At 43.2% G+C, this 17075-nt stretch overlaps 2 protein-coding genes across 3 annotated transcripts in view; both read left to right on the top strand.

Annotated features, from left to right (window-relative positions):
- The window catches only part of LOC139540660 (extracellular sulfatase Sulf-2-like), a 114634-nt gene extending 109021 nt beyond the window's left edge, over positions 1-5613 (top strand). The window contains exons 12-19 of the mRNA XM_071344488.1: positions 1777-1943; positions 2034-2188; positions 2311-2480; positions 2706-2848; positions 2963-3071; positions 3246-3279; positions 3594-3647; positions 4006-5613. Coding sequence (XP_071200589.1) covers positions 1777-1943; positions 2034-2188; positions 2311-2480; positions 2706-2848; positions 2963-3071; positions 3246-3279; positions 3594-3647; positions 4006-4036 — 863 coding nt within the window. The 3' untranslated portion in view covers positions 4037-5613. The remainder of the gene's footprint in view (positions 1-1776; positions 1944-2033; positions 2189-2310; positions 2481-2705; positions 2849-2962; positions 3072-3245; positions 3280-3593; positions 3648-4005) is intronic.
- A 1327-nt stretch (positions 5614-6940) lies between these two features.
- LOC139556956 (rho GTPase-activating protein 39-like) overlaps positions 6941-17075 on the top strand; it is a 53408-nt gene continuing 43273 nt past the window's right edge. Inside the window, exon 1 of one of the 2 annotated variants that reach the window (XM_071371158.1) lies at positions 6941-7084. In XM_071371158.1, the coding sequence (XP_071227259.1) occupies positions 7071-7084 (14 nt within the window). In that variant the 5' untranslated portion in view covers positions 6941-7070. The remainder of the gene's footprint in view (positions 7085-17075) is intronic. The other variant, XM_071371148.1, reaches the window with a different exon arrangement.

Raw genomic sequence — 17075 nt, 5'->3', positions numbered from 1 at the left:
TGAAAGACAGGGTGCTGAAAGACAGGGTGCTGAAAGAGAGGGTGCTGTAAGACAGGGTGCTGTAAGACAGGGTGCTGTAAGACAGGGTGCTGAAAGACAGGGTGCTGAAAGACAGGGTGCTGTAAGAGACGGTGCTGAAAGAGAGGGTGCTGTAAGAGAGGGTGCTGTAAGAGAGGGTGCTGAAAGACAGGGTGCTGAAAGAGAGGGTGCTGTAAGACAGGGTGCTGTAAGACAGGGTGCTGAAAGACAGGGTGCTGAAAGACAGGGTGCTGTAAGAGACGGTGCTGAAAGAGAGGGTGCTGAAAGAGAGGGTGCTGTAAGAGAGGGTGCTAAAAGACAGGGTGCTAAAAGACAGGGTGCTGAAAGACATGGTGCTAAAAGACAGGGTGTTGAAAGACAGGGTGCTAAAAGACAGGGTGCTAAAAGACAGGGTGTTGAAAGACAGGGTGTTGAAAGACAGGGTGTTGAAAGACAGGGTGCTGAAAGACAGGGTGCTAAAAGACAGGGTGCTGTAAGAGAGGGTGCTAAAAGACAGGGTGCTGAAAGACAGGGTGCTAAAAGACAGTGTGTTGAAAGAGAGGGTGCTGTAAGAGACGGTGCTGGAAGAGAGGGTGCTGAAAGAGAGGGTGCTGTAAGAGAGGGTGCTGAAAGAGAGGGTGCTGAAAGAGAGGGTGCTGTAAGAGACGGTGCTGTAAGAGACGGTGCTGAAAGAGAGGGTGCTGAAAGAGAGGGTGCTGAAAGACAGGGTGTTGAAAGAGAGGGTGCTGTAAGACAGGGTGTTGAAAGACAGGGTGTTGAAAGACAGGGTGCTGAAAGACAGGGTGCTAAAAGACAGGGTGTTGAAAGAGAGGGTGCTGTAAGAGACGGTGCTGAAAGAGAGGGTGCTGAAAGAGACTGTGCTGTAAGAGAGGGTGCTGAAAGAGAGGGTGCTGTAAGAGACGGTGCTGTAAGAGACGGTGCTGAAAGAGAGGGTGCTGAAAGACAGGGTGTTGAAAGAGAGGGTGCTGTAAGACAGGGTGTTGAAAGACAGGGTGTTGAAAGACAGGGTGCTGAAAGACAGGGTGCTAAAAGACAGGGTGTTGAAAGAGAGGGTGCTGTAAGAGACGGTGCTGAAAGAGAGGGTGCTGAAAGAGACTGTGCTGTAAGAGAGGGTGCTGAAAGAGAGGGTGCTGTAAGAGACGGTGCTGTAAGAGACGGTGCTGAAAGAGAGGGTGCTGAAAGAGAGGGTGCTGAAAGAGAGGGTGCTGAAAGAGAGGGTGCTGTAAGAGACGGTGCTGTAAGAGAGGGTGCTGTAAGACAGGGTGCTGTAAGACAGGGTGCTGAAAGACAGGGTGCTAAAAGACAGGGTGTTGAAAGAGAGGGTGCTGTAAGAGACGGTGCTGAAAGAGAGGGTGCTGAAAGAGAGGGTGCTGTAAGAGAGGGTGCTGAAAGAGAGGTTGCTGAAAGACAGGGTGCTGAAAGACAGGGTGCTTAAAGACAGGGTGTTGAAAGAGAGGGTGCTGTAAGAGACGGTGCTGAAAGAGAGGGTGCTGAAAGAGAGGGTGCTGTAAGAGACGGTGCTGAAAGAGAGGGTGCTGAAAGAGAGGGTGCTGTAAGACAGGGTGCTGAAAGACAGGGTGCTGAAAGACAGGGTGCTGAAAGAGAGGGTGCTGTAAGAGACGGTGCTGAAAGAGAGGGTGCTGAAAGAGAGGGTGCTGTAAGAGAGGGTGCTGAAAGAGAGGTTGCTGAAAGAGAGGGTGCTGAAAGACAGGGTGCTGTAAGAGAGGGTTCTGTAAGGAAGTGCTAACTGTGGTAAATGCAGGTGTCAGGTGAAGGTGCGGATAGCTGGTGTGTGTTTACCCCACAGGTGCTCCATCCTGATGAATGACACAGTCAGGTGTGATGGAGGACTCTACAAATCCCTCCAGGCCTGGAAAGACCATAAGCTCCACATCGAGCACGAGGTACTGCTCTAGTTTATCCCCTATCTGGCCTATTCTGGAGACTTTCCTGTCATTGCGGGGATTCACTATTTTGTATGTGTGTGTGTGTAGATTGAAACCTTGCAGACGAAAATAAAGAATCTGCGTGAGGTCAAGGGTCACCTGAAGAATGTTCGGCCTGAAGAGTGCCAGTGTAACACCCCCAGTTACCTGTCCAAAAACAAAGGGATGTTCAGACTCAATGCAGGTCGCATTTACTCACTCAGGTAATTCATGTGAGAGAGTGGTGTGTGCATGTGTTTGTGTGTGTGAGAGAGAGAAAGAGTGCGAGAAAGAGAGAGAAACCTCCCCACAAACCAATATCTGTCCTCTCGTGGTGTGTCCTCAGCAAAATGCCCTCTAAGCAGAAGAAGCAGTGGCTGATGAAGGAGCAGAAACGCAGGAAGAAGCTCCGTAAACTGCTCAAGAGGCTCCGTAACAACGACACCTGCAGCATGCCTGGTCTCACCTGCTTCACCCACGACAACCAGCACTGGCAGACAGCCCCCTTCTGGACAAGTATGGAATGACAGAATACAGACTAAATCAAATGCAGAACAGTAAACAGTGTTGTAAAAGTGGGATTCATGATTTTTTACCACTCTGCTACCACGAAATGATATATTGAATGATTACTTGTAAAGCTCCAAAAAATAAGATAAAGTAGATACTGTATAGGTGAGTTAAAATTGGCCATGCATCTTGTTTGAATAGCACCCTCTGTCTCTTCCCCTCCCCTGCCAGTGGGTCCATTCTGTGCTTGTACCAGCGCAAACAACAACACCTACTGGTGCCTGAGGACCATCAATGACACACACAACTTCATATTCTGCGAGTTCGCTACGGGCTTCATAGAGTACTTTGATCTGAACAATGACCCATACCAGGTATCTTTCTCTCCCTATCTCTTTTAAATCACACAAATGAGATATAGCCTATTGAGATTTTTTTTACAGTGTTTGGGAACATACCCTGTCCTCTATTACTTTGTGTGTCTATAGTTGATAAATGGGGTTAGCACCTTGGACCGCACTGCCCTCAACCAGATGCACCAGCAGCTTATGGAACTGAGGAGCTGCAAAGGCCACAAGCAATGCAACCCAGAGACAGGTGAGTAAGAGACACACACACACACACACACACACACACACACACACACACACACACACACACACACACACACACACACACACACACACACACACACACACACACACACACACACACACACACACACACACACAACTCAGTTAACTATGTTCTATAAAACATTCTCTATTTCAGGTAGTAAAGACATAAACTCCTTCAGTGAAAACAGGTACCCTAATTTTTCTGGCTTAATGTCTTTTTGTCCTTTGTTGTCTTATTATTCCCGTTTTTTCAAGGATGAATACGACTAACAATAAATCACTAAAGTTAAAGATATACTCTAGGTTATACATTTTTCTACATTGGGTAGATAATAGAATGGAACACTTATTTTGAAAACCTTTTTACCACAAGATGAATTCTAAAATGCAAGCATGCTAGCAGCTTCTGCTCCTCATTTTGCAATGTCTTCACTCTTTGTTTGTGTATGTGTGTGTTTCCCCCACATGTGGACTGTATGTGTCCGCGCTGTGCATGCTTCAGGCCAGTTCAGCGTCGAAAGAAGCCAAAAGTGAAGAAGCCCTCCTCCAAATCGCTGTGAGTTTGTCACAACCCATCTGTTCCTCTCAGTTCAGCCAACCTCCCCCTCTTCATCCAGATTACCTTGCTTTGTCAGATGGCCTGGTAGCATGCTCTTCTCAGCCCTCTCGGTCCAGGCTTTTCATGTAACTAATACTTACCTGCATTTAAGTGCCATGCCCTCAAGGATAAGATATTCACTTTTCAAAGTCAGTGGTATTGTGCTGATGAGGTATCTTTTCTGGTCATTTCTTGTCAGTGTCACCTTCTTGTGTTTTCCTATTAGAGTTGCTAGAAAAAGACCCATTGGCACTACTGTTATAAGCAATTGATTGATGAGAAACTCTGATCTATCTCCATCTCGGTGTTTATACAGAGGGCAGATTTGGGAAGGATGGGTTGGTTAGCAACCTGTGTCGCACAATCCACCACATCGCAGTGTGCCAACAGAGGACGACCAGAACTACTGGAGAACCTGAGGACCTTGTACAGACTTCATGGGAATGTAACCTGAAATACCATTATTGTAGGAGTTTATGGAAGAGGATGCTGATCCAACATTAGCTACTACTGATACTCAGATCATCACCCAGAAGAGAAAATACTGACAGCCAAGAAAATGAAAACTATATCCTCTCCCGTCTTCTTTCTCTGTCTCACACACACACACACACATTCACATCGGCACACACTCACACAGGAATGTTCTTACCTCTCCTATCTCCCCAGATCTCAGGACCACCAACCTGAGTTGGAGACTCATCAGCTGAGCGTGGATACACTCTGAACCTTTACTTTGACTTTCAACAACCGCGCTGAGTGAACAGTGAATGTGAGGTGTGTTTAATATTAGTTTCTTGTAAACGCCTTAACATTGGGTGCCGAGATTAGCTTAATGTCAACTCTGCTGCTACAACCTGACGTGTATCATCCCTTATGGCCTTGTGCCATTAGTATATGGTATATGATGTCAGGCAATTACATCAAGTCAAGCTTTGCACACTCACAGCATGAAAAGTAGTCAACAAAACGTCAGTACGCCTGGAAACTCTCCTCAAGGCCCACAACTCAAGACTCCTCACCTCCTTTTGTTGGTGCTATGGCTACAGAATGAGTCCCCCAGGACATGTACTCCATTCTTTTGTATTGTAACTAATATTAACGTTGATCAAATTTCATGCAAGGATTATTTACAGCCCCCAAGAATGAGGCAGGTGTGATGACGACAACACACCAGACTGTATGGGGATGAAGCTGGTTAGGATATGACACATCACATCATCACCTAGCTTATCCCCCCTAGTTCACTTCAAATTCAGGATGGGACTTCTCTAACCAATACCCCACCCTCCTAGACAATGGTACAAACAATTGGTATAAACATCTTCACACCAGCAGAATGCTTACATTTCATTAGTGGATGTAATTTTACTCCTTTGTATTGCTAATGCCACCAGCTAGGTCTGGTCAGGTTAGTTTGTTCAGCTTGCTATACATGGTGCTATGATAACATTGCGAAAATAAAGACTTGCTGTACAGTATGTATTTGAATGTATGTTGTGCAGTTAATTTTTTATAATACTGAAAAGGAGGCAGACTTCTCTTGTGTTCGATTTGAGTTGACAAATATGACCTTTTAGATAAGAACGTAGCCTGATGAATTGTCCTAGTTCTGTATTTGTCCATTTGTTCTCTACACATCTTTCTGAATTTCTTTTCTGCTCTGTCAAAACCCACTTTTAGTTTGAAAAAAAAAACGTATTTATAAGGAAAAAGCACTTAGAAAATATTCACTGTGAAAAGAATTCCCTGTAAAATGACTCTGCTCGTCTGCTGTACACGAGTAAACAACACAACAATGTAATGCAGCTTGACATGCATATTCATTATATTGCCTTTTTTTGCTTTCTTTGTTTCTTAGCAGTGACACTCCCATAGCAGAGAGTTGTAATAGTGAGTAACTGTGAATAAAGTGTTGATTGCCCTCATGCCTCTTTACTACTTTAACCCTGCTATGTATTTGTCAACTCTCTGTTGTTGACACAAAGCTATAGAGTACCGCAGTATGAGTCATGATACCCATAAAACCTAGTGGTCAAACAGGGAAATGGTTCCAATCGTTTTTCCACCATTCATTTTTCCCATGGGGACTTTAGCCTGGTGTGGGTTAGCCTGGGTTAGCCTGGTGTGACGTTTTTATAACCGTGTAAATCGCTCTTGGACAATGTGACGTTTATCAATATATTTGCCTTTATTTACCCCTCCCCCCCAAAAAACTAAAACAAAATGCTAATGTGGCTATCATAAAGAACTACAAATGCCATGATGATCTGGACGAGACTGACAAATTGAGGCAAAGGTAAGAATATCTGGATTAACTATCTAATATTAGCTAAATGTAGTAATGAATCAATTGGCAATGTTTCTTTAAATGAATAATTCTGTGAACTGTCTTGTGCAAGTTTTAAATTGACACAATACCTGTTAGCAAAGTTAGATATCTAGTCAGCTAGATATGACGGGCAGGAGCTTGCAGGGATTTGTAGTTTTGCATGATGTCTAGTTTGAATCTGAGAGTAAATAGAGACGAATAGACTGACGAAATTCACCTTGTCCGAGAGAGATGTACATGGTTATCAAACCGTCATGACAGGATAAGTCTACATGAAACACAGCCCATAGTGTTTCTAAAATCCCCTATGGGAAAACTGAATGGTGGAAAAACTTTTGAATCATTTCCCTGTTTGACCGCTAGGATTTATGGGTATTATGACACCTCCAATGTGGGGCTCTATAAGCTTACATAGTGGGCTCAGGATGAGTAATGAGTCAGAGTTCTGTGCCATGAAACTCCACCAGCAGGTGTCTCTGTTTGCTTTCTTGTTGCTGACCCAGTTGTCTTCAACCAGTTCACTTTTCTGACTGATAAAAATCAAATTAAAGGTTAATCATATTTGATGCCGAACTATGTAGAACCAACAGCTTTTCCTATTATTATAATGCGAAGTCCTTAGGTAGGCCTACATTTTATATTCCTGAAGTCCCATGTTGAGGGCCAGATATCTTTTGGACTCAAGATCTCAAAATGTCAATACTAAAAAGTAGTACCTTACAGTGAAGAACTGACACGCGAGTAATAAATATAAAGCATCAACATTGGACTATAATTATTCACCAATAATAGCCTCATAATTGTGTCGCATGTCCCGTCAGAGGAATGGCCATAGCAGGAAGAACGAGAATTACTGGGATGCGGAGTTGGGGGATGACCCCATTATCGTGACTCACGTGCAGAGGCGGAGACTCCATATCAGAATTACTACGGGACAACTGTCTCGTGTTCATACCGTCCAACAAGGTGGGAAAATTAACACGAATAAATAAACAAGTTACATTATAAATTCAAGACCTAGGCAACGCAATGCTTACAATGTGAAAACAATGTCTGGGATAAGGTAAGATACATTCTAAGGGAATTTAAGCCTACCGGACAAGATTTAGAACACAAATAACTTTCACTCAACCCTCACCGCAGAATGTGTTAGGCGGGCTATTTTGATTTTCGAAGACAGACTAAGTGAAGTGTAAAATGTTTTCATTGAGTTTAAAGTTTGTGTAACAATGTTACTTTAGGCTAGAATACAATATTTGGTTACCAATAATCCAATATCCCTGTGAAGATGAGGAATGGTGGAGGAAAGTGATATTGCAACGCTATGGGCAGAGTTTTTATTATAGTGTAGTAGGCTGTCTGCTGTCCTGTTTACAGGTTAATACTGAATGTTATTCATGTCAGAGATGGTTGGATAATCATTTAGAATAGTGACCAATAAGTTTCCCCCATGTCTAGCTGAGGAAGGCTCAACTGCTTTGAGCGTTACTTATCTACCCCATGTTATCTTCTTTCGTTGTCATATAGAGACAATTAGCAGCCACATCTAATCTTGTTAAAAACTAATCTTTTATAGCACTATAATCACCTAACATCAAAGCATGATTGAACTTGTTCTCTATAAAGGCAGTATTTCCCATTGCTGCTGAATCCCTTTGGGGAATATCTAGTTTGCCTGTGTTTAATTGAATTGCCAGTTTCCTGTTTAATTCTTGAACTGATTTGCAAATTGGCTTTAGTGGCTCTTTGCTGTGGTTAACGGACCATGGCAGTAGACAAATGTCCCTATCCCATTTGTTGCACTGCTGTTTCACTGATGAAGGTTAGGATGGCTGGTGCAGTTAACTTGCCTTAGTTTATTTAATATTCTCCAACATATCTCTCTATGCCTTAAGACAGATGTGCAGCTGCTCATAAAAACCTTTTAGTCTATCTTCTGCTTTCAATTTGTTTCTTGAAACAGATGGTTCAATGGAAATACGTCTAAGCCACAAGCTCAAAGAAAGTCTTATGCAAATGTTCTCGATTTTTACTTCCCAAAAACCTAATTATTAATGGACATAAATTAAATTGCATTTATGTATTTGAATGTGTTATTGGTGTCAATGGTTTAAAGCAAGCATTTATGTGTTCATGTCTTGAGCTACCCCCTGCAGTGTCAACAGCCTTGCCGTCTGTTTTGAGTGGTTCAGGGGGAAATTCTAGAACAGGGGTACTCAAGTACTACACTGACAAAAATATAAACTCAACATGTAACAATTTCAAAGATGTTACTGAGTTACAGTTCATGTAAGGAAATCAGTCAATTGAAATAAGTTAATTAGGCCTTAATCTATGGATTTCACGACTGTTAATACAGACATACATCTGTTTGTCACAGATACCTTAAACAAAAAGGTAGGGGCATGGATCAGAAAACCAGTCAGTATCTGGTGTGACCACTATTTGCTTAATGCAGTGTGGCACATCTCCTTCGCATAGAGTTGATCAGGCTGTTGATTGTGGAATGTTGACCCAGTCCTCTTCAATGGCTGTGCGAAGTTGCTGGATATTGGCGGGAACTGGAACACGCTGTCGATCCAGAGCATCCCAAACATTCTCAATGGATGACATGTCTGGTGAGTATGCAGGCCATGAAAGAACTGTGACATTTTCAGCTTCCAGGAATTGTCTACAGATCCTTGTGACATGGGGCCGTGCATTATTATGCTGAAACATGAGGTGATGGCGACGGATAAATGGCACAACAATGGGCCTCAGGATCTCGTCACAGTATCTCTGTGCATCCAAATTGCCTTCGATAAAATGCAAGTGTGTTCATTGTCCATAGCTTATGCCTGCCCATACCATAACCCCACCGCCACCGTGGGGTACTCGTGTGGGTGAGCAAACTACTCGCCCACACGACGCCATACACACTGTCTGCCATCTGGTATAGTTGAAAGCGGGATTAATCCGTGAAGAGCACACTTCTCCAGCATGCCAGTGGCCATCGAAAGTGAGCAATTAGTTACAACACCTGCAGTCAGGTCAAGACTCTGGTGAGGACGATGAGCACGCAGATGAGCTTCCTTGAGATGGTTTCTGACAGTTTGTGCAGAAATTCTTCGGTTGTGCAAAACCACAATTTCATCAGCTGTCCGGATGGCTGGTCTCAGACGATCCCTCAGGTGAAGAAGCTGGATTTGGAGGTCCTAGGCTGGCGTGGTTACAGGTGGTCTGCGGTTTTGAGGCCGGTTGGACATACTGGCAAATTATCTAAAATGATATTGGAGGTGGTTTATGGTAGAGAAATGAACATTCAATTCTCTGGCAACAGCTCTGGTGGACATTCCTACAGTCAGCATGCCAATTGCACGCTCCCTCAACTTGGGACATCTGTGGCATTGTGTTGTGTGACAAAACTGCACATTTTAGAGTGGCCATTTCTTTCCCCCAGCACAAGGTGCACCTGTGTAATGATCATGCTGTTTAATCAGCTACTTGATATGCCACACCTGTCAGGTGGATGGATTATCTTGGTAAAGGACAAATGCAGACAACAGGGTTGTAAACAATGTTGTGACATTTGAGAGAAATAAGCATTTTGTGCATATGGAACATTTCTGGGACCATTTGTTTCAGCTCATGAAACATGGGACCAACAATTCACAGTTAAAAAAAAAAAAAAAAAAAAAGTATATTTCTGAAGATCCAGTCACACAAATATTTCCTAGGTGGCAAAGGTCTGGATTTCCTGCAATTATACACATTTGTCTTATGTGTGTTTTATATGATACCAGGGGTCGAAGCCGGGACACACAGTTTGTATTGACCTTGCTCTGGGTCTGGATCTGGACCGGGTTCCGTCAGTTGAGTATGGGGGTTCTAGAATGTTTTGATTACTTTCATTCCCATCACTGGTGGTGGAACCATCAGACATATGAATCACTCCAAGGTCCTCAGAAGCAAGCTGTCTGCAGAAGATACCATTTATATGGCCTGGAGGCATCCGCATGCTTTCCAGCTGAAACAGTTCGGAAGAGTTTGTGCATATATTATGACAACATTTTGTTACGTTTTGGACTTCGGTAAGGGTTTTTTCGGGTTGTTCGGCACACCATTTTTTTTCTTGAGGGAAGCACCAAAAGTCTTAGTTAGATGTAAAATTGCGTGACTGCCAAGGGCTAAAATAGAACTCATTCCTATTTCTGACGCAGATCGCGCTGCAAGTCCTGCCTCTCCCATCTCCTCATTGGTTTATAGAAGCAGGTACCCAAGTGCCATCTCCTCATTGGTTATACCCACGTGGGTGATTGAAAGACTAACTGTTTTGCCAGTAGTCGTGGTAATACAATGAAAGTTTAGATGCGATCACCATATAAGTTAAACGATGAAAAAGCCTGGAAGGAGGAGAGATGACTAGAAACGATTCGGTTGGCCATTTTATGTGTGGATTAATTGTCGGAGTAGACGTCCTTGTGCATTTCAGGTAAAATAACAAATCAAATCAAATCAAATTCTATTTTTCACATACACATGGTTAACAGATGTTAATGCGAGTGTAGCGAAATGCTTGTGCTTCTAGTTCCGACAATGCAGTAATAACCAACGAGTAATCTAACCTAACAATTCCACAACTACTACCTTATACACACAAGTGTAAAGGGATAAAGAATATACATAAATGTACATAAAGATATATGAATGGGTGATGGTACAGAACGGCATAGGCAAGATGCAGTAGACGGTATCGAGTACAGTATATACATATGAGATGAGTAATGTAGGGTATGTAAACATAAAAGTGCATAGTTTAAAGTGGCTAGTGATACATGTATTACATAAAGATGGCAAGATGCAGTAGATGATATAGAGTACAGTATATACATATACATTATATTAAGCGGCATTGTTTAAAGTGGCTAGTGATACATTTTTTTTATCAATTTCCATTATTAAAGTGAGCTGGAGTTGAGTCAGTATGTTGGCAGCAGCCACTCGATGTTAGTGGTGGCTGTTTAACAGTCTGATGGCCTTGAGATAGAAGCTGTTTTTCAGTCTCTCGGTCCCTGCTTTGATGCACCTGTACTGACCTCGCCTTCTGGATGATGGCGGAGTGAACAGGCAGTGGCTCGGGTGGTTGTTGTCCTTGATGATCTTTATGGCCTTCCTGTGACATCGGGTGGTGTAGGTGTCCTGGAGGGCAGGTAGTTTGACCCCAATGATGCGTTCTGCAGACCTCACTACCCTCTGGAGAGCCTTACGGTTGTGGGCGGAGCAGTTGCCGTACCAGGCGGTGATACAGCCCGACAGGATGCTCTCGATTGTGCATCTGTAGAAGTTTGTGAGTGCTTTTGGTGACAAGCCACATTTCTTCAGCCTCCTGAGGTTGAAGAGGCGCTGCTGCGCCTTCTTCACAACACTGTCTGTGTGGGTGGACCAATTCAGTTTGTCCGTGATGTGTACGCCGAGGAACTTAAAACTTACTACCCTCTCCACTACTGTCCCGTCGAGGTGTGGATAGGGGGGTGCTCCCTCTGCTGTTTCCTGAAGTCCACAATCATTTCCTTTGTTTTGTTGATGTTGAGTGTGAGGTTATTTTCCTGACACCACACTCCGAGGGCCCTCACCTCCTCCCTGTAGGCCGTCTCGTCGTTGTTGGTAATCAAGCCTACCACTGTAGTGTCGTCCGCAAACTTGATGATTGAGTTAGAGGCGTGCATGGCCACGCAGTCGTGGGTGAACAGGGAGTACAGGAGAGGGCTCAGAACACACCCTTGTGGGGCCCCAGTGTTGAGGATCAGCAGGGTGGAGATGTTGTTACCTACCCTCACCACCTGAGGGCGGCCCGTCAGGAAGTCCAGTACCCAGTTGCACAGGGCGGGGTCGAGACCCTGGGTCTCAAAATGGACAAACAGTATTATTGCTGCTTTTTTCTCTTTATTTAAGCGAAGATCTTTTTAAGGGAGTATGTGAGCACACTCGTTTGGTTCGCTTAGCCGACACACACTCACGTCTCAATTCATCACACTGTTCTGTGTTGCCGATTGCTCGTTTTCTGTAGCGATGGGTCAAAACTTTAGTGAAAGACTACATTCTTTCATCCTAGCACTCATTCACCCCACTATGATTCTCTTACGCTTTTACCAAGGTGATGGAGCTCTGTTTTGTCCATCCAAATTTGTGTGGCCAATCCCAATGTGCCCTTGCTCCTTCCGTTAGATTACATTGGGACGAACAGTCCAATAGCTTCAGATGAGGTTCATGATTTAGAGAGGCAAAACCCTCACGCTCAGGTTTTTAGGTAGTACAGTTTGAGTAACTGATTGAGTTGTCAACGGTAGGTGCTAACACACTAGTTGTTTCCTGTCGTTACACTCAGGTGTTGGAGGATGTCTTCATGTTTGATCGGAACAGCCCATTCCATTCCTCCCAGCCCTCTTTAATTGTGTTGTGACTAGAAATACAGTATGTTAATCCGATTCTACACCCTGAACCCCTAGAGAGGACATTATGCTTGCTGCCCCCCTGGTCCCTTGAGTTCCAGTGCAAATGTTAACAGCTTAACTAGCCTGTGTGTTAGTCTGATCCAGGACCTACAGTTGAAGTCGGAAGTTTACGTACACTTATGTTGGAGTCATTAAAACTAGTTTTTCAACCACTCCGCAAATTTATTTTTAATTAACAAACTATAGTTTTGGCAAGTCGGTTAGGACATCTACTTTGTGCACGACACAAGTAATTTTCCCAACCATTGTTTACAGACAGATTATTTCACTTATAATTCACTGTATCACAATTCCAGTGGGTCAGAAGTTTACATACACTAAGTTGACTGTGCCTTTAAACAGCGTGGAAAATTCTTGAAAATTATGTCATGACTTTAGAAGCTTCTGATAGGCTAATTGACATAATTTGAGTCAAACTCAGTGCCTCTTTGCTTGATATCATGGGAAAATCTAACAAAATCAGACAAGACCGCAGAAAAACAATTGTAGACCTCCACAAGTCTGGTTCATCCTTGGGAGCAATTTCCAAATGCCTGAAGGTACCACAACCATCTGTACAAACAATAGTACGCAAGTATAAACACCATGGGACCACGCAGCCGTCATACCGCTCAGGAAGGAGACGCGTTCTGTCTCCTGGAGATGAACGTACTTTGGTGCGAAAAGTGCAAATCAATCCCAGAACAACAGCAAAGGACCTTGTGAAGATGCTGGAGGAAACAGGTACAAAGGTATCTATATCCACAGTAAAATGAGTCCTATATCGACATAACTTGAAAGGCCTCTCAGCAAGGAAGAAGCCACTGCTCCAAAACCAACATAAAAAAGCCAGACTACGGTTTGCAACTGCACATGGGGACAAAGATCGTACTTTTTGGAGAAATGTCCTCTGGTCTGATGAAACAAAAATAGAACTCTTTGGCCATAATGACCATCGTTATGTTTGGAGGGAAAAGGGGGAGGCTTGCAAGCCGAAGAACACCATCCCAACCGTGAAGCACGGGGGTGGCAGCATCATGTTGTGGGGGTGCTTTGCTGCAGGAGGGACTGGTGCACTTCACAAAAGAGATGGCATCATGAGGGAGGAAAATTATGTGGATATATTGAAGCAACTTCTCAAGACATCAGTCAGGAAGTTAAAGCTTGGTCGCAAATGGGTCTTCAAAAATGGACAATGATCCTAAGCATACTTCTAAAGTTGTGGCAAAATGGCTTAAGGACAACAAAGTCAAGGTATTGGAGTGGCCATCACAAAGCCCTGACCTCAATCCTATAGAAAATGTCTGGGCAGAACTGAAAAAGCATGTGCGAGCAAGGAGGCCTACAAACTGGACTCAGTTACACCAGCTCTGTCAGGAGGAATGGGCCAAAATTCACCCAACTTATTGTGGGAAGCTTGTGGAAGGCTACCCGAAATGTTTGACCCAAGTTAAACAATTTAAAGGCAATGCTACCAAATACTAATTGAGTGTATGTAAACTTCTGACCCACTGGTAATGAGATGAAATAAATAATTCTCTCTACTATTATTCTGACATCTCACATTCTTAAAATAAAGTGGTGATCCTAACTGACAGGTACAGGGAATTTTTACTATGATTAAATGTCAGGAATTGTGAAAAACTGAGTTTAAATGTATTTGGCTAAGGTGTATGTAAACTTCCTACTTCAACTGTATCTGCCGTCAGCAGCCCATGTCCTCATGGGGGATCACCCAGACAGATGCCTCTTTCCTGTGTGGCTCACTGGCCACCACCTCTGACTCACCCCGTAACTCGGCCCTGGTTTAGACACTGGGGTCGCTTGTCAGGTCAGCAGGGGATGGGGGGTAGAGACTGAGGCACAACTCAAAATGCGGAAACATACAGAGACTGTCTCAACTATATAGTTAAACAGCCGCACAACTGATGGAAAGGGTATTGCTGGACAAGCCTCCAAGCAGATGGCTAAGGGTAACTCCTTATGGCCTTTTTTAACCATTTCACTCTTGGCAGAAACCCCTCTCGGACCTAAATGTTGGTTTATGTCTTCATTTGTTACATTTCACCTCCGATGAGCTGACGAGAGAAAGAAATAACTAACATAAATGAACCGATTAATCTCCATATTTTAATCCGTTACATCCGAATCGGTTAATTTTTCTCCATATTTGTTTGGACAAGTGACCCCATTGTTCCTGTTATTGACAGCTGGCGTACCAGACAGGCAGGGAGTCTATCCTGTATTTGGTAAACACACTGTCCTCTGTCTCTTAGTCCCACATGCTCCTTCTCGTCCAGAGGCCTTCTGATCTGATAAAGTGTTCATTTGTTAAGGCTGGAGAGGAGGATTGGACGAGGCCTGCCCCTTATGACAGAGGATTTATTGTGGTTTGACAATGCTGCTGCCTTATGTCTCAGACAAACAGTCACTGGGCCTGTCCTGCTGCTGCATCATGTCTTAGACAGACCGACAGACAGTCACTTGGCCTGTCCTGCTGAGCTGTGAGGGGCCGGAAGTGCCCAGCATTACTGCTTAATACTGCTACATTAGTGGGAGGAAGAGCGGGATAGTGGGCAAAGACCAAGACAAGCCTCCATACAGCCAGCATAGAGCACTGTTTTTTTCTTAGTTATTTTGTAGGCGGGGCTCAAAGAAGGTTTCTGAAGCCGGGCTGCCAACATTAAAATGTTCCATCTAAACCAATAGGAAGGCTCTGTGTGTGAGACAAGATTATACAGAACAAGTTTGTTGCAGTGAGACCCTTGTATGGATTGGGAAAGTGTGTCAAACAAAAACCAAGGATTGCAAAGTTAAACAAACCATACAACTCTATGCACAATGACTACTTTAACAATTTCCAATTAACATTTTACAGAAATTTACTTGAAGAACAGTACAGATGCAAAGTTTGGTAACAGAATGACGGCACAAACCGCACAAACCGTCATTCTGTTACCAAACGTTGATTCTGATTCTGCACTGTTCATCAAATTAATGTGTTTTTCAGTGGACATTGTTAAAAGTAGTCAATGTGCATAAAGTTGCATGGTTTGTTTAACTTTGCAATCATTGGTTATTGTTTGACATCCATTTTAAAGTGAAGAATCTGAGTCTCCGCATCATTATTTTTCTGTGGAATTCCCTAATGTAAAACTTTGGAAATGACATTGAAAGCCAATCTATTTTCAAGGGCCACCTCTTAAATACCATCTTAATCCCAGGGCAGGAGAAGTGGAAAGTGGAAACTGTTCCTGGTTTTGGATAATCGCAGCTGTTGGAGGTCACCCCACATCTCCTAAACATGCCCCAAGCTCCACCCACTGGACTCCTGTGGAGGGCTCCGATTGGCTGGCGGCCATTGTGGGAATGGTAAAAGAGAGTTTTAGTTGAATGAAGTCTGATTGCTGATCTGACAACAGAGCCCATTGTCCCTGGCCATCAGGCATTAGCAGAGGGTGCACTGCACATGCATTGTAATGCATATGATTGTGACTCATCACAGGATAGGCTTGCCAGCTCTGCTTTTTATTCTTTCACAGAGACCCTCTGGATTTATGTAACACTAGAAACTTCTCACAAAGACAAACAATTTATGATATTCCCGAACTGTAGGTTTTTTGTTATGACTTAAGTCCTTAGTAATGAGTTTGTTTTGGTGCAGAGTAGGACTGACTCTATTTAGTAGACTGGTCGATTGTTTGGTCGATAGGCTCTTGGTCGACCACGATTTCTTTAGTCGAGCAGTAGCAAATAAAAAAAAACATGACACCTGTCTAATTCATGTCTGTCTTAGTAGACTGATCCATTGTGTAGGCCATTGGGACGGCACAGTCCATCAGTCTAAGACGTGCTACTGAAATTGTATATGGTTATATCATGTAAGAACAATGATGCAACACAAATAAAATGTGTATTATTTTATAACAAATTAGCTTTCTCCCGCATTGGATAATGGTCGCTGTCTGCATTTCTGAAACACATCAGTGCGCTCTTGAATTAGCGCCTTTTCCTAGGACATGTTGCTATGTGCATAATAGCAAAGTTAACCAGCATATTGGTGTTGAGAACAATGTGGCGGAGGCAGCAGAGGAGTTAGGAGACAGGAAAACAGTCCTTGCCTTAATTGTCTAAGAAAAGTGAGAAGAGAGGAAACAACAACATAATTAAGTGTATAATCAGTAGCCTAACTGTTAAATGTGCCTGGCTTTATAAATCATCCATATATATCTACAAAAATAAGACAGATCCTGCTTCTGTTGCCTGTTTGAGTGTTTTGTTTAATAGCCTACTGATTCCGTGAGCACCAAGCCTCACGCAAAAATTTCAGAAATGTGACTGTTTTTAATCTTTGCTATGCTGTAATAATGGCTTTACAATTTTATTATTTATAATTTATTAAGTGTCAGACATTTTTTTCCCTAAAAATAACCCTCCCTTTTCCTTGATCTCCTTATTGTTATTATAACTATTATTATTATGATCATCATTATAATAATAAGTAATGTCATTATCATTCGTAGGCTTATTATACCAGCCTTGTATAACCACCATTGAGCTGTAGGCCTAAGAGAGCATCCTGTT

Source organism: Salvelinus alpinus, chromosome 2 (genome assembly GCF_045679555.1).
Source record: "Salvelinus alpinus chromosome 2, SLU_Salpinus.1, whole genome shotgun sequence".
Taxonomy (NCBI): domain Eukaryota; kingdom Metazoa; phylum Chordata; class Actinopteri; order Salmoniformes; family Salmonidae; genus Salvelinus; species Salvelinus alpinus.
This window is presented reverse-complemented; position numbering and strand designations above follow the sequence as displayed.